Genomic DNA, 22063 nt, shown 5'->3' with positions numbered 1-22063 from the left:
AGAGGTTCCTGTTTGTACTGGGCCAGGGCCCACTCTGTACTGGGAAGAGGCCAGGAGATCCAGTTTTAATGGGACATGGGCCAGTCTGTACTGGGGCATGGCCAGGGGATCCAGTTTGTACTGGGACTGAGCCCAGACTGTACTGGGAGGGGGTCAGAGGTTCACGGTTCTTTTCTTTGTCAGAGTGGTCAAGTCGCACCTCCAGTCTCTTCTTCCCTGCCTAATGTCTAACTCAAGCCAGACACTTTCTGTGTGGGATGATGAAAAAAGGATATAGCTGTCTGTGCTGTCTACTGTTTGCAGTTTTCTCCACTGCACCCGCTTGCTCCTTGAGTCAGTAAATCCTTTGGGTTTTGTCAGGTGGCCTCTTACATGGAAACTTTCTTCAGTGTCCGGTCTCTATGCCTTATCTCTGGAAGCACTACCCAGAAAGAGGTTTTACAAGCTCAGTGTCTTACCCTTGCTTTGTTAAAATAATTGTTTATTTTTAAAACCATGGGACCAAAGGAGAGAGGTTTATATTAAACAGTGCTGATATTATCTGGAAGATTTTAATGCATGTTGCTTTACAGATGGCTTACTCTTAGGCAAAGAGCTGGAATTAATAAGGTGACAGAAGAGACAAAGAATGACATGAAACTGGGCACAGGGTCCATGTCTCCCATACCAAACTTTCTCTCCGGTTACAGAAGGACCTACTGGCATTGGCACCTGAGGGAAAAAGACCCCTCTGAAAACACTCTTTTCCACTTGGGGTACACTTTTTGGCCTTTTTTTTTTTTGTCTAGGTTCCCAGTCAGAGCCTGTGAGATGCAGAAATCCTTGGAGGTTTTTACATCTGGTTAAAGGAAGAAAAAAGCCTCTGTCTGAACCTTAAACAGTAACAACTGGCTGCCCCCAGTTTGTTCTGCACTACAATGTGAAGTCTATTGTGCAGCAGAGTAACAGAAACACATCTGGTATTTTTCCCATCGGGATTGATATGGATCTCATTAATAGCAGCTTTGTAATCTATCTGTAACTGGTTTTCAGTAAGTGATATTATTCTGATAGTAGTGATTTTTTTTTTTTTTTAAATACATTGCACAAATGTACATCAGGTGGCTGTACCTGGGAGATGGTACCTAAAGCTATATTATCCTGTTTCACTTAATAGAAGAAAAAAAGCTTATTCTCTGGTCAAATGAATTACACTGCTTTGACTACTAAGCAAGCTTGAAAATCACACAACGGTTTCTTGAACAACTTCCTACAAGAAGGAGCATGCCGGAGTAAATTATTTGGGCATTAGGAATTTGTGCAGTGGAGAAAATTTCCACCCTCACTGTTTTTTTAGTTAAGATGTCCATCTTCTGAATGGTGCAAATTATGGTGTGGATTTCAACCAAAAAGTTTTGTCTGATTTCAAAATGTTCAGGGAGAACTGTGCTTGCCCAGCATCTCCTGTGCATTCAGTCCCTTCTTGTTTTCACTGCAAATTTCATTCTTGTTTCTAGTTCATATCTTCCTGTTTTTTCAACAAAACTATAGACTTGATTTGATATTGTCACTGCTATGCCGGTTTTTTTATGTCAAACCCAGATTGTGATGACTTTTAAAAAAAAAATCTTTTGAAAATAACTGACAAATTCTAAGAAACATCACAATGGACTAGCTGTGTGATCATCTTTGAGCATCAATTTATGTAGTGTACAAAGGAGCCGAACAATTTCCTACTCGCCTTTGTTTCTTTGCATTTAATTATCTGCTTGTGTGCTGTAGACAACTATTGGTGCAATAGCTTCTGCAGACTTTTTTTCCCCTCACTTTTACTGTTCTGCTTTCATTTCCTGTTTGTGTCTATAAGCAGGCTTGTCCTTTGCCTGCATTTTCACTGGGGAGGCTTTCTCTGGAACACCTTAAAGCTGCTGTAGGGAGTGGCACTGATGAGAATTGCAACCTACAAATATTCAGTAATAATGAGTCAGGACAGAAAATGCATGCAGTTTGAAAAAAACTGTTTTCTTCTTATTTTTCCTCAGGTTTCTGAGCCTTTATTAGTTATTGCAGTCTCATTTCCAACTATAAGGCTAGGAAAATATTTTGTATTTGTTTTGGGTTTTTTTTTTTAACATAAAAGTTGAGATTCTCCCAGGAGTGTGATATGAGGAACTGCGTCCCATAGAACTTTTCAGAATATTGCACTACATGTAAGAAAATCAGAAGAGCTGACAATACCTCTGTTAGTGCTGTGTTGTGTTCTTTGCAGCAGATTAATAATTACCATATCATCCTGGTAGGAATTTTCTGTCTAGGTTCTGAAATGGCATTCAGACAATTTTCTCTCAGAACAACCCATCTGTTTCAGTAACGATGCTTGAAACATTGACATTTCTTCCACCAGCATCCTCACTCCAAGAAGATTTATGCAGGAAGTTTTTGCCCCAAGCGCATTTTTGACCTGGATAAGAGCAATATGCCAGAGGTGAAGGAACATCAGGCATTCGGGAAACGAATGAATTACAAAGTCTAGTCCCATGCCTATGCAGACAGCAAATCATACGACCCCTTTCATAAAGTGACCAAACTTCACCTTAAGTCATTTGTTTTTCACTTTCCTGTCTTCCTTGGCTTCCATCACAAGGCCGTTGTGGAGCTCACCCATTTTAAATGTTAGTGACCTTATTTTTGTCTTCAACTGGCTGTATCATGATCAGGTCATACTCATTTGTCTTTTGTGCCTATTTGTTCATTAGCTTCAATACCTCTTTCGCTTCTGTGCTGCATCCGCTGTGCTGTGTGTTGACAGAGCAGTCACATCTGTCCTGCACTTGTGCTTGGCTGTGCTAATCAGTATGTGCATTTTTGGTTTAGCTGATGGTGGAAGGCTCTTTTTCATCATCGTTCTGTTCCCTACATATGTACCAATTTATTTTCAGCTTTCTTTACATACATATACAAAAATTATACGTGCTCTTTGTTCTCGATGGAGGAATTAAGTATTCCAGGCTCCTTCTGCAGTGGCATTATTACTCATTATGAAGGCCACTAAAATTTTTACTGTTCCCTTCAATGCTTTGAAATCTGAAAATTGGTCTGATACAGTAGGGATAACCTCAAGATAGATATATAAATTAAATAATGTGGTAGGAGAAAAACAAGATCAGAAGCTTTTGAAACAGTGAAGTGCAATTTGATGTGCTCTACCATAAGACGGCCAGCAGATCAAGACAGTCAAACATGCCAGTGGTGGCAGGAATGAGCAGTGGGTGGGGAGGATTGCTGGCAATGGCATGGCTGTGAATCTACTTTTTTCTGCAAGTAGAATAAAGAGAACAGTAAGATGGCTTTATAAAAGCAAAGTGCAGTCACTGCATTTTAACAGACTGGTTAATTAGTATCTATGACAAAAGGCAACAGGTCAGTGATGGGAACTGTGCCCATCATCTGCAGTCTTCTGGAATGTATGTTAGATCTTCACCAGAAAAAACAGATACCCTACCTTTTGGGAGTGCAATGTTGCACAGCAGTGATTAGCCTATATGAGTGCTCTCCTATACTGTTTCATTAGACGCAGCAATCTCCTTCCTGTCCCAGTAGAACGTGAGCAGGAACATAATTGTGCTAAACTTTGGCCCACTGGCAGAGTTGCTGGCTGGCATCTTCCATGTGAGCTAACTCTTTCTGCTAGGGAGAAGGATTGGACCCTTTCTCCTTCCCTCCTCATCTCATTTTTTATTTGCACAGAAGGCACTGAAAACTCAGGCAGTAATTACAGTCTGCTTTTGCTCACCTTCATCATGTTTCCAAATACCATGTAATCTCATCTATTTGGCTCAGTGCTCCCTCAGAGGCCTTGAACACCCCACCTAGCTTTTGGTAGGAGAAACTAGCTGTAATTCAATCTTGCGTCTTTGACAATCACACATGAAAAACAAACGATGATGTTTTAAACTGGTTTTAAACTAACATCATTCTATGCTGTCTAGAAGTCAGCTTTTCACCTTTGCATAATTGTGCTTTGGTATTAGAGGGTTCGGTGAACAATGATGAATTTTGCATGTAGTCTTATATGCTGCATCATGAGGCAGGTCAGGACAAAGTTTCTGCCTTGGCTGAACTTTATAGCTTTTTTTTTTTTTTAACCCCAAAAGGAAGCCAACCTTTAAACCAAGCTTCTTGTTATTTTTGTGTGTGCAAGTATATTTTTTGTCTGAAATGTTTGGAGAATCAGTAGGAAAGTCTGAGGATTTTGTTAGAGGAGGCAAACAGAATTATTTTTGTCTTTAATATTTACAGTTTATCTCAAAACTTTCCAGTCCCTGTAATGATTATTTGTATTATATAGGTAAGCTGTTCAGGACACTGTTGGACTTCATGCATGTCAGAATGTAGTCAATTAGCAGGAGGGACTGAACTGATATTAAATCAGTCTTTGATTTTGTGCCTTGGTGGTGCATAAGCCCAAGATATTAATGTCTGCAGAAAGGTTAAACTTTACGTATCTTCCTGTTTATCACAAAGGTACAGGGTACAAACAGAAAGCAATCTTGGCAGGCAACAGGCTTGCAAAATCCGTGTGCTGCTTATCTACAGTTGTGTTTGTACTGAAATTTGATTACCATATATGAAGGTAAATACTTAAGAAGCACAAGGAGTCTGAAAGGTAGCTCTTGATTCCTAACTACAGCAGACTGTAGCTTGGGTACTTGGTCACCTCCTAGCAATATCAGCCCAGTAGGAAAATGGTTTTAAAAGAGATAGACCTGTGCCAAGCTTCAAAAGATCATATATTTAATTTTCCCTCTTAAAAGTAAGCACAGCTGTGGCTAACCCATGCTTAATAGATGTAAGCTTGTTCTTAGAAATAATACAATAAAATCAGAAACCAATGTAGTTGGTGCAAGTTCTGTAACCCATGTCTGGGCAATAGATTTCAATGTGTAATAATCCCAAGCATAAGAAACCTTTTAATAATGTTTCCTTTGCTACATTTTAGGCCCAGGGCTACTACTTCTATTTACCAGGGATATGGAGATAGTACCTTTTTCTTTTGCAGCAGCCTTGTAATATTTAATGGCTTATCATGTCCTCTTTCAATTTTCTGTTCTCTAGACTAAGCAAATTAATTTCTTTCTAGCTTTCCTCAGAGGTCATGTTTTCTCTAGACCTCTTTTTCACAGCTCTCCTACGGCCTTTTTCCAGTTTGTTCATGTTTTTTCCGTGACGCCCAGAACTGGGCATGGTCCTTGAGCTGATGCTTTCTGATCCTGAATAAAGTTGAATACTAACGGGTTTTACAGCTGTGATAGTTACATTTTTCAGTCATGATAGGATGTTTATCTTTTCTGCACTAGTATGACAATGTTCTGTGTATGAACCACAGCACAGAGTATGGAGGCCCTTTAAGATATGTTAGAGCAGCTGGTCCAGCTCTAGAGCAGTGAGCAGGCAATGGGAAAATGCCCTGCACTGATGAATTTAAACAACCTAGTAGGTGATGGAGCGCAAAGAGGGCGAGAAGGCTGTTGATGTGCCAGAGTGCCTCAAAGGTACAGAGCAGTCATTCCCAGGGAAGGAGGCTGGGATAACTGGGATAACTGCTATATGGCCTGTGGGTGGGTAGAGGGGTTTTTGTTCAGTGGACTTTACCTGCCCATTCCTTTTCTTTGCTTATGCAATAAAGCCTGTTCAAAGACATTTCTTTGGAGTGGTTGTGACATTTACTGCCCCTTCCTGTCAGAAGGAAGGAACATGGTTTACACCTCATGGTCCTTATTGCAGAGCTACGAAGGAACAAGTGATTACACCAGCTCAGTAATGGACAAAACCCAAATGATAGACTTATTAGGAAAGGGCAGAGAACAAAGCAAAGTAGTATCGTACCTCTGCATAATTTGGTGGAATCTGTATAGAGAATGGCCAAGTAGTTGAGGACTTTTCAGCCTGAAAGGGACAATTGTAGGTACGAATAGAATGGGAGAAGATGGAATAGGGATCAGTGGCTCAGTATCTCTTCCAAAAGAAGAACTAGGGGTGTCAAATGGCAGTGGTAGGGTGCACTGACCAACCATTCTTCAGTGCTAAGCTGTCTTTACTATATTGTCCGATTTTATTTTAGATCATTTCTGCAGTTTGCTAACACCAACCTAATTTTTTGTCGTAATCTCTACTGTTAAAGATTTTCTTCTTGCAGCTGTCCATTTTTTGGCTCATTTGTTTGCTGATTTAGGAAAAAAGGTATGTTGTAGGATGGGGTTAATCCTTATTAGTATGGTTTCTTAAATTTTTCAGCTGCTTGAGGAATCCTTGAGCTGCTTGGATTTTTGACAGAGGATTAATGTCAGTAAGAAATGTGAAATCAGGACGTCGCAAACCTCCTCATTCCCTGTGCTATCACACCATGCTGCTCCCCAGAGAAGGGAGGCAAGGGAGACCACATACATCTGGGTCTCACTAGGGAAAAAGGAAAAGGTTAGTTTAGATTTTCTCTCCATACTTTTATAAATGCCTCCATCAGAGCTAATTATTCAGTGTTAGAGTGCTCTGGTTTGTATTTTGGGCATTTTATTTATACAACTGGTAGATTTTGTGCCTTCTGTCTAACCATGGATGGTTTTGAGCATAAGCAAACAAAAGGTAGAAGTCATGTTGGAACAAGTAAGTAATTCTTTTCCATGGTTGGTTTTTCTTTAAAAAAAAAGTTGTGCATGCCCTTTTACAAATGCAATGTGCAGGTTATGTACAACATTAGGTTCTAGCACCATTTGGTTTTTTGCCTTCAGCTTCCAGTTTTCCTTCACTGCTGATTCTCCCTACCTAAAGAAACAGAAGAGCAGGGTGGCTTAAAGGAGGAGGGGGAAAAAAAAGGAAGGAAATATCTGAGAAATAAGCCCACAGTGGAGCTTAGGGGCTGCCAATGTGCCTTTCCTTAGAGTCATGGTTTCTAGAAACGTGGTGCCATCTTCTCCTTTACTCTTTCAGGGACTTGGCCTTGGCTTCCTCCATCCTTGTTAAAGCCAAAGACTGTAAACTGGTTTGTTTATTTTACTTTCTCTCTAGTCTAGCTTATTTTCTTCTACATATTTATGTATTAATTGCCTTGAAAACAGCAGGTAGGAGTAGGGAGCAGATTTTAGTCATGATTAAATGTCTGAAATTGTTCAATAGCTACCTTTAATAGCAATGGTGCTAGTCTAAGATTTGCAACATACTTTGGGAAGTTAGTGCTGCTGATGTTGAATACCTCAGCACACATCAAAAAGGAGTAGCTGTGAATGGATCTGTGTATCAAGGACAGAATGGAAATGCTTGGAAAACTTGGCTGGGAAGCTTCTGGCAGGCTAGTTCAGCCTTCCAGGTAGAAATGCTTTGGGGTCGCAACTCTTCTTACTTGTCAGGGAGAAAATAACTGGAAATGTAATTTTTTGTTGCGTAAGCCAGAATCCCCTAGGCACAAATATATATCATACTTTCTTGTATATATACATTCCTGTTAAGTGTACTGCCAGAAAACTATTCTTTCCTTTCGCTGTGTGCAGTGACAAATTGTGTTAGAGATTTTACTAATGTCTTTGTATGAGGAATGCAAACTTGAGAGCTGGGAGAGATTTGGACTGTACCTTGTAACCATATCCAGCATTTAGTCTATTTAGATGTCATTTGCTGTTTTATCAGGGTATGCCATTCAAACTAGAGATTTTAGATGCTTGGCATTTCTCTCCCAAATCATGAAGGTCATAAGTGTGTGCAACAAACACCCAAATTTCTCATCTTTTCATGGCTGTCATATGCTATGAGGTTGCATTATGTCTGTTCTGGAATTTGGGGTGGGGTAGAGAGGAACTGCTTAAAATTTAAATCTGAAAAATCAAAACTCTCCCTTTATGTACTGTTTGCCCACAGACCACAAGCCTATTTCAGTTCTGGAGCTGTGGTTGTTGAAGCTAACCTGCCTTTAGGTAGCTGTGACAGATGAGTAAAATGCAGCATCCCACATATAAGCTGCTCAGTAGATACAAAATTTAACATAATTCAGAAACATTTACTTTTTCTGTTTGTCAAACTCCCACGCATTCCTTGGAATGTATTTTAGGTGCTCTGCAGAGAGCATTCCCATGGCCCGTTTGAGGCATATCCTGATATTTCCTGAAGGGTCCCAGAATACGCCAGACATGCTTCAGAGCCGAGACAGAACAGCCATGCTCCCGGAGAGGTCTGGCAGACAGCGTTTCCCTGTCACTGCTGGACATCGATTCTGGCCTGCTCTGATTTATTGAAATGGCAAAGTGCTTTTCATAGATCATGAGCTTACAGCATTCATGATTTCTTAATATTTCCAAAATGGAATTACCTTCAAGATTTATGGGAGCTAAATATCCGCTAATTTGCTCCTTTTTCCCCCATATGGATACAATATTTCCCTCCAAACTGTTCCTCCCCTCTTAAATGAAGCAAAAGTATGAATTAAAAGTCAGTTTCCCTAGCTCTGTGTACAGTAGTGTTAAATATTACCAAATAATAGTAGGTGGTCTAAGGCTATTGTGTTCTTTGCTAGAAAAATCCCTAAGTTTATTTGTAGCAAATAAAATAAAAAGGCCAGTGGTCACTTCACCGTTCTCTTTGGGTATCACTTTGGTCCCCTGGTCGTCTGTCACATGGAGAAGGGACACCACAGAGCATCACATCAATCCTGCTAGTGCTCCAGCTGATTCTGGGGACTCCCCTCGGGGCCCGGGTAGTCCCAGGAGGATCTGACCTTCCTTTTGGTTTTACCAGGCACCTTGTAAGGGAGAATCTGCATTAGGGACAGACACTCCGTACTCCATGTTAGACTGCTGTAAGCTGTCTTTTCCTGGTGTATGACTTGCAAATAGGCCAGTTAATTGCATCCTATAAATAATACCAACTTCTGAGTTAGGCTGACCTTACAGCCTGTACCTTCTTTCTTATGCAGTGCTCTTGAATAGGCGAACTAAACTGGCTAAGTTTTTTATTTACACTGCACTACTTTGTAGCATTGTTGTAAGGGAATCCTCTTGATTCTTGAAAGGGGAATAAAACTTCCTCATATATATCTTTTCCGAAGCATCCAAGTTTTCCCTGAAGATTGCACATCACAGCAGCAACCAGAGTTGCTCAGTGACCAAACAAACCAGCCCAAAGGTGCTGGTCACTCTCAGGCAATGCAGTCAATGCAATTCTCCACTTGGGCTGCTGCTTGGAGAGAATGGGAACCATTCTGTGAGACCTGGCTTCTGCTGTTAGTTCAAGTGGTAGCTGTAGAGGAGCTGTGAACATCTGTGCCAATAGCCAGTCAGGTTATAGAAGCTCTTGCATTGTATGAGAATCCTGCAGAGATTCCTCCTGTTGATGTTGGAAGGAGGTGGAGATAACTCCTTGGAGACCTACTAGAGTAACATAATACTTACATTTCAGTGCACCAAGGTGCTTGAAAAAACATTGAACTAATTTGCCAGATATTTTAGGATATTTTTAGAGTATTATTGTATCCTGTTCTCTCTTTTTTTTTTTTTTTTAATAGGCCTGTGGTTTTTTGTTTTTCACTTAAGATCTTCAGAAGCTCTAATATATCTAACACATCTTCCCCACCTTTTTCCAGAAAAGTTATATAGATCCTTCCGTATCCTCAGCTCTGGAAAAACATTCCTTTCCTTCTAGATCAGCCATGTAATCTGTGCATCCTGCTTTTATGGTTATAGATGATCTTATTAAAGATATGCATGGGTGGATGTGAAGCAGTATGCATGGGTGAGTTTGAGTCTTCTTGTTTTCTTAAATATTCTTGGTCTCCCCCCTTCCCGGGTATTTCTGCAACCTCCAATTTACTAGACATCTGTGATAGGACTGTACTTTGAGCAGTTTATAATTCAGAATTCATTCCATCCTTTCCTCACTCTGGTGCTGTCATTGTTGCTCAGTACCTGGCTGTGGTGCAGTGTAGATGAGTTTACCTTAAATCAGGTAGTTCCAGTCCAAAAGTTATCTGATTGCAGTAGCATGGAGTTGCATGCTGAACACAAAAACAGCTTGAAGAGAGGGTTAAGCTGGTGCGTTACATCTATCCCCGCTACCAGTACCTAGGTTAGCCAGGCTGTATGTGTTTCAGAGGCGTGTACATTGCACTTGCATTATGGCTGTAGTGGAGATGTACTCTCTGACTCTGAATGTGCAGTATCTTCCTTTCTTCATTTCTATAGCGTAGTGTGATTGATTTTGATCCAGAATATCTCTGCTACTGTTTTGATATGATTGAATGAACAGATTTCTAATAATATTAGCGTATTTTCTAGCAGTGATCTTGATATACTCAGAAATGGTCCCATATGAAAGTTAATATTTCTGTAGTTTCTTTTGCTAATTGTTTCCTTCTATCTGGCCACTGTAGTAATTGTTTCTAGAAGAGACAAATTTTTAGTAGCTGCTGTGTTTGTCTGTTGAGGGTGTAATTAGGATAATGTGTTCCCATAATGACACAGTTAAGAAGGACTAGTTCTCTCTTTTATAAGTGATTTTGGATAGATCACAACTGTTTGGTTTGGCAAGGACCTCTCTTGAATCATTTATATGTTAATGAATGCAGAAGAAAACACCTACATCTGTACTGAATTTCCATTCTCTGTAAACTAAGTTGTGCTTCGTGATCTGCTGAACTGTTTTCTTTCTTGCCTGTGTTACGATAGCTGCTGTGTATGAGCATAGAAGTGAGGCAGAAGCAGCCATGAGAGCAGATAACCCCAGCCTTGCTCTGCACACACATTTGCCCAGTGCATTCACACCTGCACAGAGCAGCACACATATATGTAATGAACAATATAAAGGCAACTCTGTACCCCTTCCTCACACACTCACATAGACAGCACATAAATTGGCTTGTGTTTACAAAGCTGGAAGTAAAACTGCCTAAACTCTGGTTGCAATTTACAACTTATTGTAGCTAAATCCGTACCAAAACAATAGTGGGGAAGTTCTAAATTGTTGAGTGGAAGTGATTGCCAGGCTTGTGACTTGATTGATTTGGGTGTACTCATGGCACAAATTCTGACAGAATTGTTCCATTGCAGGTGCCTTTGGGTAAAAATAAAATCTTCCATGTTACTGTATTGCCAGTGAGAATGTAGAATCAGCACTTAGGGATGGTTTCTCTCAACCTCCCTACAAAAATTTATCCTTCCTTGCTCAGGAGTTAATTTCTCTCTCATTTTGGTTTTCTCAGGTTCTCGAAGCCGGCACCAATGTTCTTGGATGATTCCTTCAGGAAATGGGCACGTATCAGGGACTTTGTACCCCCCTTTGGAATTAAAGGACAAGGTATGAGAAAACTGTGCAGCTGTTGGAAAAGAAGGTGGTTCTGCAGATGCTTGCCCCATATTGTTCTTCCATTTTGGAAGCTCAGATGGTTCCTTGGGCTTAGCTTTCTTCCTCTGTTCAAGAGAAATATTGTACATGTAGCTCTCAGAAAGCAAGAAGGGTTTTCACAGCTGGAACATGGACCTCAGAGGCTGGTCTTAGGGAGGATGGTTTAGTACATGGGGAGAGTCAGTGCAACAATGGCAATTTAGACCTACCACCATATTCTGGAAGAAGCATTTTGACACTGACTGCCGTGGCATCTTGTTGCATCTTCGCTGACAGCAGCAGAGAGTCCAAACTGATGTAAAGTACCTTTAAGTCAGTAATTCTCTAGCAAACAGGAAAGACTCCTCTTTCTGAGTTTTGGAGCCTTGTGGTTGACCACTGATACAAATCTTGATTTTCTTCTCATAACATTTGGTCATATAATTATTTTATAGTTATTCGACTTGTCAACTTGTATAACAAGTAGGAAAAACCTATTCAGATGCTTTGGTGATGGTTTGTAATATGCCCTGTCCTCCAGCTGGAGCATGGCAGCAGGGACTGTGTCTCAGGTGTGCTGTGGGAGAGAGCAGGAGTGGTGCTGGTGGTGATGAGATGGGAGCCAGTAGTCCACCCAGCAGATGATCTATTTTGTGGGTGACACAACTCATAGCTATCCGATGTGTGCTACCAAAGGCATCTCTGGGTGGTGAAGCAGAAGGCTTATGCTCACCACGGTGATTTACTTGCAGACTTCCTCAAGTCTGATGTGTTTATTAAGAAGTGTTTGTGGCATTGCATCAACTACCAAGATTTTTTTTTTTTCCATTGACAAACTCAAGATTACAGATGGCCCCCCCAGTAATTGAAATACCTGGTGGAGAAAGGACTGCAGCTACAATAGGCTTGGGTCTGTCTCTCTCCCTGGAAGCAGGTGGTAGTTGTCAGAACAATCCCTGATCAAATCAAAGGCTCTACTGACAAATTTCTTTTGGTTTGCATCAGTTCCCTTCTTTGTTTTGTATATGTCCATTCCTTGTCCAGTCAGTCTTTTGCAGCTCAATAGGCAACTAATTACTGTCCTCTAAATCAGCCAGCAGAGTTTGCAGCAAAGAAATAACAGTGGCAGCACAAGTGGAAGGCTGCGTTGACCACAGAAGGGCTTGTCCCCTTCTAACAGGCACACAAGGTGTACAAAACTAGGGCAAGCTGCCTGACCAACATGGAGGTGGGATTTTCAGATTACACATGATGTCAGCTAGACCTAATAAAAATCATTCCGTTAAACTGAATCCAAAAGGAGAAATTCACCAAAAGGGGATGACGGAATGGCTCTGGCAGCCTTCTCCCTGGGTTTGTTGCCAGCTTGTATCACCACTGCAATGTTATGTAAATCTGGTGTTTTATATTGGATTTCCTCAGTTAAAAAGAGAAATGAGAAATTGCCATTATTTAAATGACTGAGCTGAAGCCATGAGACGGAAACCGTTGAATGGGTTATTTTTTTAATGCCCTCCTGGGACTGAATTTTGTGCCAAGTTTTAGTCTGGAGCAAGTTCTGTGTGTGGGAGGGTTGAATTATAAATCTCTGTAGCCCAGGATTTCTAATGGCTGTGCTGACAGGCTGTGAGTCCTAGCGATGCGAATGGCGCCCTTTCATGTTACACATCACTTGGAATTCTTGCATCAGTCTTTTCTGCTGTCCCACGAGATGCATTCTAGCTCAGCTGAGTGATTGGATGATGGGATCAGCACCTCATTAGGGCTTTCAGTCAGGGCAATCTAATGATATCCAAACAACTGACCCAGGCAGGCAGTGTGGAGCTCAGTCATGTGCTGGTGTGAGATGAAGACTATCAGAGCTGGGATGTGCATGGGAAAAAGAGTAGTTGTGGTGGCTGAGAAAGTATAGGGATGTGCCTGTGTTGAAACAGATGAGCAGAAGTTTTCCTCTGTGCGTTAGGAAGCCCTGTGACACCATCAGCTGGGATTTCTGACGTGCATCACACTGGGAAAGGCGGTCAGTGTTTACAGGCACTGACTGTAGCTGGATTGGTAATGGGAAGATTTTGCTGAGAACTTTGGTTAACATCACCCAGCTTTGCAAGTCAGTGTGATCTAGTCCAAGTGCAAAATGGCTTTTTTTTGTGTGTGTGAAATACAGCTACAGGATGAGCTCATTTTCAGTAATTCTGCATGTTCCAAGAAACTTCTAGAAACTAATCTGTGGTAGCTTGAAAGTACTAAAGTTATGAAATCAAGAGATTCTTAGCAGCTTGGAGACTAATCTACCATTTCTGCCTTCTCTTGTTAAAGTTTCTCTCTATTCTTCAGACTTTTAGCTAAGTTTTTCTTTGCTTTGTCTCTGAAAAAAACTGAAAGAAGTCCTTTTTCATCCATCACTTGGTGTATACTGGTCCAAGAAAGAAAAATTCCGAGATTGCAAGAGAGAGTCTTGCAATCTTCAGGGGAAAGCAGCTTTTGAAGAGCATTGTCTACTAAACTGCACTAATAGGAAGTAACATGTCTGTATAAATTACATGTGAAAGAGCAGAAATGGCTCAGAAATTTTAAGGGCAGGACTACCGCTTTAAAGGCGATCATATCAAGGAGAAGGCAGTATGCTGATCATTTTGACAGAGTTCATCAGGGATCTTAATTTTTCTCAAAAAGAGTCTGGTTGTAAAGACAGTTCTTCCATCTCCAGGTGCTAAAAAGTACTCAGCATAACATAGAAAGCTTAACAGCGTTTCTTCATGAAAGTACTTGCTTCTTTTCTCTATTGGTCATTTTCTGATTTGGCCATTAGCCTATGCACGGGAGTTTTATGACTCTCTCCAAGAGCATTTGTGTGTAGAAGCCCTCAAAGTGAATATTGTTCTGAACATGAAAGTTTTTAGACTTACCCCCAGATTATGCCGGTTCTGAAATGGACTGTTGCAAAAGGAATAATGCACATCTCATGTCAGATTGGAAACTGCTGTTATTGCTAGTCAACCACCTTGGTGATGACTTGTCTGCTAAATGAAAGAAGCACAGGAATAAGCAGGTGGTGACCCTACTGCTTTATGAACAGGACTTTGAGTTGAGGCACACAGTAGGAAGTCATGTGCAAACTCTTTTTGAACAGCTGTCTCTGAGTGTCTTCTACAAGGTATTAGAAACAGATGAAGAGGATTTTATGAGGAGCAGTTGTACCTTTTTCTTAAACTGTCTTAAATAGGCAGAGAGTTTTAGTACACGTTTTACTTGTTGACTCTGCCTCTGTTCACCAAAGATCTGGACCAAGGATTGATTCTAATTACTTGATCCCAATCCCCAGTGACCTGAGACAAAAGCAGAGCTGAGAACTGTCAGGAGTGTTGGAGCTGATACAGCAGGTTGAAGGTGTCATTGCATTCATTACAGATGTCTGTAGCCCTTTGTGGGAATTCTTGCTTTCTCTGTCTGTAGAGCATAGGGAAAGTAATAGATATATTTCTGAAGAGGCATGAGTATATTAGGTTTTGACACCACAAAGGGTCACTACAAGTATCTGGTTTGGCCTTCTGTGTAACAATGGCTCTAGGTTTCACCCAGTGACTTCTGCAGCTGGCCATGAATGTATGAGGTTATCTTTCAGAATCTGAATCAAGATTTTTCTAAATTATGAAGAATTGACCGTGTTGTCAACAGGCTGGTGTCATATTTGACTGCACTTTTAAAAAAAGAGACTGTTACTGCCAGGTTGATCTTGTCTCCCACTGTATGACTTGACAGAATCTAGAAACGGGATGTGTGACTGTGAGCACTTAGAAATGATGACTCCATCTCTATTAATAAATAAAATGGTTGTCCTTTGGTCCTGAAGGCAGTTGAGCTCTTGGTTCAAACAGGTTCAGTTGAGCTCTTGGTTCAAACAGGTTCAGTTGAGCTCTTGGTTCAAACAGGTTAACTCCCTGCCTGCCCACCCCCCCCACCCCCCCCCCACCCCCAAAGAGGGTGGCTATATTCAGGCTTCCTACCAAGAAAGGTCACTGTCCTGTATTAACCTGTGACCCTATGAATGCATGAGAATTATAGAGGAAGATATTTGTTGGCCCTGGTGAAAACCACTGGGGACTGTGCTAACACTTCAATAGTATGGACTCGTGCAGGACAGTGTGGGCCCGTGCCCTGCTGATGATTTGTTTATTAGCATGTGTATAGCCAAAGAGAGGGATGTCATTCAGGAACACAATGAAATTAGTCAACTTTAAGAGTTGTTGAGAAGATCAAACTGTAGCAAGAAGTTGAAACTCTAAAAGCTACAAATGTCAAGATGTCCTGTGGGGGGACAGCTCAGGCTGCCGAGCACCCTCCTGTGTGCCAGGCTATTGTTTCAGCATTAACTGGGATGTTGGAGTGCCTCCCATGTTCCACCATTTGTGAGGGTCTAATTTGCTTGTAGGAATTCTTCTTTCCCAGCACCCGCCAAGCCTGCTCTTGAAGCTTTTTCAGTGAAGAGCAAAGTGACTGCAGCAATCTCAGGCTCTTAAATGAGTTACATGGAGGGGGTTTTTTTAATTGAAATTGAAATTCCTTCTTTTGTATTTGTACCCTTTTCTAGCAGTGCTTTTATCAGTGTTAGCTTATGGAGGTATGAATATGCACATGCTGTCCATATTGTTGCAGAGATCCTCTACCATGTGCACTGCTTTCAGGGTTAAATTTGTCAATGAAAAAGCAATGGAAAAACTGTTTATAGTGTTAGTGAGATTATTAATCCCAGAGGGCCTCCTCCCCAAGTTTACCTCTGTAGCTAAAGCAAAAGGAAAGACTTATTTGGAGAAGGGCAACAAACAAGACTGGAGAAATACCTGACTATTAATAGAATTTCTCAGTACATGTGGCTTAAAGAATATAAAAGGCTTTCATAAGAAAGAGTAGCTAATATCTGGCATCTTCTCTGTGTAATGAGGATGGGAGAGTTGCTGCAGGTTTTTTTGAACTTAAGTGAAAACATACGGCACAGCATACACTAAAAAACTAAACAGACATGATCCATGTAATATCTCTTCCATGCATTTAGTCAGTAATTGTGTCATTGCTTAGCAGTAATTATAGGTCTTCACTTCTACCTTTGTTCTGCTAGATTGTTTTAAGCAGAGAGGCTGCTTTGTTGGCCCTGAATCAGTTGGTCTTTGAAGGTGATATTTATTTCTTTGGGAGTGACTGTCTTGTCACCATCTTGGAATTTGCCTCCCACCAGGAATCTAGGAAGCAATTTCTCCCCCACTGTGATAAGGGAATATTAAGAACATGTTTGAAGTGCTACAATTTTATCAAATGTAGTATGTACTACTGGCCAGGAGACTTTGTATTTTTGTCTGATACAAGAGGGGCATCTGGAATTGGTGACACATTTGGTGACGAAGAAATCAAGTCTTTGCCCAGAGCACCAGTGCTAATAGATGTATTGTGCAATGGTTAATTGTTCTTGTACTCGGTCTTCTTTTGTGTTAGTGCTTCTGGGAAGAACCATGGTTCAGTGCTGCTTAGCAGTGGTTTCATTAGTCTCATGGGAGAGAGGTCATTCATCTTCAGTGAAAATGTCAAGTTTTCAGGCATGTGAAAGTTGGCATATCAAAATGTTATCGGGAGAAAATCTCTTTACTTTTCATGCTTGTTCTTTTCTTGCATAGCTTTTTCTTCCACATCAACTTTCTTGGCATGAGCAATACTTTATCTCTGAGAAAACATACTCACTTGGACATCACAATTGAAATTTACAGCTGACCCAAAGAAAAAGTATCAGAAAAGTAAGTCTTTTCCAACCTACTCTTCCAGCTCTTCATAGAGGCTGGAGTACCACATGCAGGCACCTTCCCTACATTTGACTGAGTCTGCTTGATAATGAGGTGTCTCTTTTCTGCTTTAATTCTCCAACCTTGTCCTTATTTTGTTAGCTGTACTCTGTTGTACAGATGATTTTCCTACTGTGAGCATTTTTTTGTTGTTCTTGTGTTCTTCCTTTAACAAATAAGCAAGAAACACAAGCATGTAGGGCCGTTAGTTCTGTTCAGAATAGGTATTAACACAAGATTGTTATTTCTTCTTGAGTTTGAGGCAGATTTCTGAACTAGTTTCCACTCGAATTTTACATTTGACCAAAATTGGTAATAGTTGCCATTATCACACGAGAATATAACTGTAAAAATGTTGCTGTTTCCCCAGGGAATCTAGCTGATTTTATAGTCTCAAGAAATTAAATAAGAGGTTTGAAGGGAAAAAAAATTAAAAGTTTCAGAAGAGGTAGAGGATCAGCTTTTCATTACTCAATAAAGCCTCTAAAGGGAAGTTCTGTTGTGAGTTTTGAAGTTAAATCAACTCTCACTCTTGAGCTCTCTTGATGAAAGTACGACCCTCCAGTTCAGTCCCTTATTTCAATCAAAATTGGTGCTTTGCTGTTGAATGTACTTATGGAATAGTCCTTCTCCCAACTCACTGAGAAGGGAAGGGTGCCCCAGGGAGATCTGAAACCCCAAATTTGCAGTTACTTGGGTGACTCCATATTGGAGTTCTTTCCAGAAGTGTAGAAATGCAATTGAGACATGGATATTATTCCTGCCTTTTACCTCGTAGAGGGAAGAGCAGATCTTCTCTGACTGTTGTGTTTTGAAGTGCCATATCTTAATGCTTCTGTAAGGGTCAGGAGGGTTAGAAAACACGGTAGTAGTTAACTGAGATTTTTGGCCTTGAAGACATTGCCTGGCCACTTGTGAAGTGGCATCAAAAATCTAGCAACAAAGGGAGGAACAGCTCTCTATAACAATTGTATTTATTTTCCCACTTGTCTTTGGACAGCACATTGTGAATCTTTCAAGGACCGTTTTCATTTGGCGTGAATTAGCCTATTTCTACAGGCTTTATTGCTTCCTGTGCATCAGACTTGAGTTTGGATCAAAATGGTTAATGCATAGTTATTGCAAAATGTTGCCCATTTTTTGGCATAATTGTTTTTTAAATTAATGTTCCAACTTTCCAAGCCCTGGGATTATGTTGGGAACTCAGCTTGTATTCTGAAAAAACAAACTCTTGGTTGTGAAGAAAAGCTTGAAAAAAATCCATAAAGGCTCCAAAACTACGATGTAAATGAAGAGTCCAAATGTTATGTATTTTATTTATATCTTGCTATAAAAAAAGGCCTTAAGGGCTTTCTGGAACTTACATTTAATGCATGCTAGGTTTTCCTAAAATTGTTAGGGAAGTACCATGCATCTTCAGTCTTTCCTTTTGTTTTGTTTTGTTTTTTGTATCTATGGAACACTATATGCCTCTTAATACTATTAAAAATCATCAATGGAAATATTGGGATATTGAAAGTAGTGGCAATTTTAAGTTCTCTCGTTTGTAAGGTGTATCTCAGTTAAACCACCTAAATCTAGTACAGCTAATGACCTCAAGTAACCATTCTCTTGTATTTACACACAAGATGCGATTTGAGGACAGATTTGCAGTTTGTAGTTAACTGTCTTTGAGAGCCAGTTCATGTGTTTTCAATTTGCTTCTAAGTTCTGGAACTGCTGCTTTCTCCTGCACAGACCTCATGAAGTTAGCTGGTCAATAGTAAAAAGAAATGGTGCAGCAAATTTCAGACTCATTTTCATACCTGTTGTACTCACTGAGTACCCACCTTTGCTAAGATACAAATAATATTGTGTATCTACAGCTGGACATGGTGTTTCTGGGAGAGAGCTGGAGGACAGAAAATGTGGTGGGACTTGGGTCCCTGGCCTCACGCTGGGCACCAAGGTGGCAAATCCTTCTGTCAAAGATCGCTCCTTGGCTCCTGTATGGGGCGGTATCTTAAGGAAAAAAATGCTGAAGAAGAAACTTTATACTGAGCTGAATTTTCAGGTAGTGTAAAAAAAAAAAAAAAAATTGTATGCACTGAGTTTGTGCTCACAGCTTGTTTGTAAATATTGCGATCCCAGTAACATTGATAATGTTTAGCTTACTCTCCCCACAAAGCTGACACACACCTGGCATTCTGTTATCGTGGGACAGGGACTCATATGCAGAGGAGACTGGCATGCTTCAGGGATGTCTGTCAACCTCACTCTGGTCAGTGTATTCCCAAAAGCTGAAGCTGATGCCCAGTGCCCTGTAGAAGTGCTGACTAGAGGTGTGGTAGCTGGGTGACCAGCTGTGGAGATGGGCACTGACCACAGCTCACAGGGCAAACATGAAGAACTGCAGCCAGTACACTCTTCCGAGACCCTAATGCATGGTATTCAAATACTTACTGCTGGCAAGAAGGGCATGTAGGCTTGCTGATTTTTTGAGGAAGATGGCTGGTATGGGCAACTTGAAAAATTACAGCCTCTTCTCTTGGCCATTTGAGAGTGACGAACAGCCCAATTTGCCTACTTTCAAAGCAGACAGAAGGTAGACCCTGTGAGATGCCCGTAGTAAGCCCTGTGGAGTGGAAAGGTCTCCCATCTTTTTTTAATGATGCAAGCGAGAAGCTTATGCATTAGAAACAATGATGTTAAGTGTTGTTGACATTTACAGTGAAGGTCTCCCCTTCTCCACATAAATAACAGAGAAAAAGGCTAGAATTGAGACTTAGGCTGGTTCTCACTGTGTGGTCACTGCCTGCCTGATTTCTAACTATTTACTTTCAGTTTTTCCAAACGTCTGAAAACTTCAGGGTCAGCCTGAAGTCAAGACATACTTGCATTCAGAGAAATCATGCAATCCTGAGCTGCTTTTGAATCTTCTGATGTTATAAGGCAAAGCTGATAGAATATGTCATGATAACTCAGGATTCTTAGATAAATGTAGTCAACTCCTGCTCTAGATGGGAGGGAATGGTACAGAGGCTTCTTGCTTTGTTTGTATAGTAATAGTGTGTGCATAATGGTTGATAGATGAATCGTTTAAATAATCTCCTGCTCTCCCCAATAATCTAAATTCTCCATGACAAGAAAAAAATACACTAAACAAACTATAGCTGCAGAAAACTGCAGTAGATTGCTTGCCCTGGTGACGTGTTCATTATTTAATAATGGGAGAAAGTGAGGGTGAAAACGTAGGATACTGGTATTCATTTCCATTAATTTATCATTAAAGGATGGTAGCAGACCCATGTGAAGAACATGTAAGCCAGAGGGCTATCTGAAGATGAAAGCTTTTGCAGAGGGCTCCTTATCTAGGAGTCAAAGGCCTTATTCTGTTCCTAGTTATGTCACTTACTTGCCTTATGATCTTCAGTAAGTTTGATTCTCTCAGAGTGTAAAGACATTTACTGCTTTCAGACATGAGAACAGGTGGAGAACCTGAGAGGGTGAATTCAGGAATATGCATGTATGTTTACATATGCATGTATCACCTTATAGCCTTTGACTTGAAGGAGCTGTATAAAAGCCACATATTTTTACTGTTGGAATAAGTTCACTTGCCTAATACTTCAACTAGAATTAAACAGCACAAATGTTCCTCCCTGTGTATGTACGCTATGTTCTTATGCCTACCATACGGATGGTTTCCATAAGCAGAACCACTGCATTACAATTTGCTCTTTCTGATGTGAACTATTGGAGCTAACACAAAAAAATGGGCTGCCAGTGAGCTGCTGCTGAGATGTGTGCCACTCCGAGGTCAGGTCACATCTGTAGCCATAAGGTTGATGGCACTGCCATTGCCATTTAAACATCAGTGTTTGACTGCAGACTGGAGGAAGGATTTAGCGTTGATAACGTCTGCCTTGAATCTCGTGAGGAGGAATAGAAGGAACAGTACACAGGAAGAGATACTGTTGTTGGGTTTACTCAGCCTTCAAGCAGTTACCAGAACTGTGGCCACTAAATGAGTGTTGGATGATCTGCATGAGATGAGTTTGGTGTTTGAATTCAGTTTCCAGTGGGAAGTTTGTATTTCACAAAACATGCAGCTAATTAGCACCTACTGGGCTGCCTGTTTGGCAGCTGGGAAGAGGCCAAAGATTAAATGCTTTTCAAAGATGAATTCATCTTTTTAATTTGTATTGGTTAGGGGAGGAGAGTGACAGGGAAGAAGTGCGTGGTTTTGCCTGAGCCGTTCTGTTCCTGCCTGCTCGGTATGTCTGAAGGATTCCATGGAGAGTGCAAGGTAGCCCTGGTACAGTGCTGCCAGCTCTCCTTGTCTGGGGTAAACATGATGTAGAGCTGCTGCATCTGCAGGAGCTGCCTCTGTGCCAGCAATGAATGGCAGGTAATAAAAACATTCTGCTTCGTCTGAGCTGACCTTCTGTGGAGCCCTGCAGGTCTCTGCACCGTGCTCTCTCCATGGTTCACATTTCTGGGCATATGGTGCTGACATGTCTGCTGAGCTGATTTGCTGGGGTTCTGCATTGAACAAAGGTAGCAGAAACTTTTGCAGACTGGAAATGGCCCTCACAGAATGAGAGACCTGTTTGAATGAGGATGTGTCTGAGCTAATGAATTCTGTTACACCTGAGCTGGCCGTGTGCCTGGGCCCTGGAAGCAAGAAGTGAGTGCACGCATACCTGTTGCTTGTAACAGGAAGGATTTTTTCCTTTGTAGTACTCAGAACATGTATACTCAGGCCCCTCCTGGCCCCTCCTTGGTGCACAGGTATACAAGGCAGAGCACACCCACCATTATGTCTGTTCTTCTTGCTTGCCAAGCAAGAGAGAAGTTGTGCCTGGGCTGACATTGTGTCTGCATCTATGCCAGGGTTTCTTCACAACATGGGTAAACCA

At 41.0% G+C, this 22063-nt stretch overlaps 1 protein-coding gene across 9 annotated transcripts in view; it reads left to right on the top strand.

The window, feature by feature from the left end:
* ST3GAL3 (ST3 beta-galactoside alpha-2,3-sialyltransferase 3) overlaps positions 1-22063 on the top strand; it is a 205134-nt gene that overhangs the window by 117754 nt on the left and 65317 nt on the right. For all 9 annotated transcript variants that reach the window (XR_012629841.1, XM_074876235.1, XM_074876241.1 and 6 more), the window contains one exon: positions 11216-11310. Coding sequence is in view for 8 of the 9 variants with exons in the window: in XM_074876235.1 (XP_074732336.1) it covers positions 11216-11310 (95 nt within the window). In the remaining variant the exon portion in view is untranslated. The remainder of the gene's footprint in view (positions 1-11215; positions 11311-22063) is intronic.

Source organism: Strix uralensis, chromosome 8 (genome assembly GCF_047716275.1).
Source record: "Strix uralensis isolate ZFMK-TIS-50842 chromosome 8, bStrUra1, whole genome shotgun sequence".
Lineage (NCBI taxonomy): Eukaryota > Metazoa > Chordata > Aves > Strigiformes > Strigidae > Strix > Strix uralensis.
Note: the sequence above shows the minus strand (reverse complement) of the source record. Positions and strands in the feature narration are given on the sequence as shown.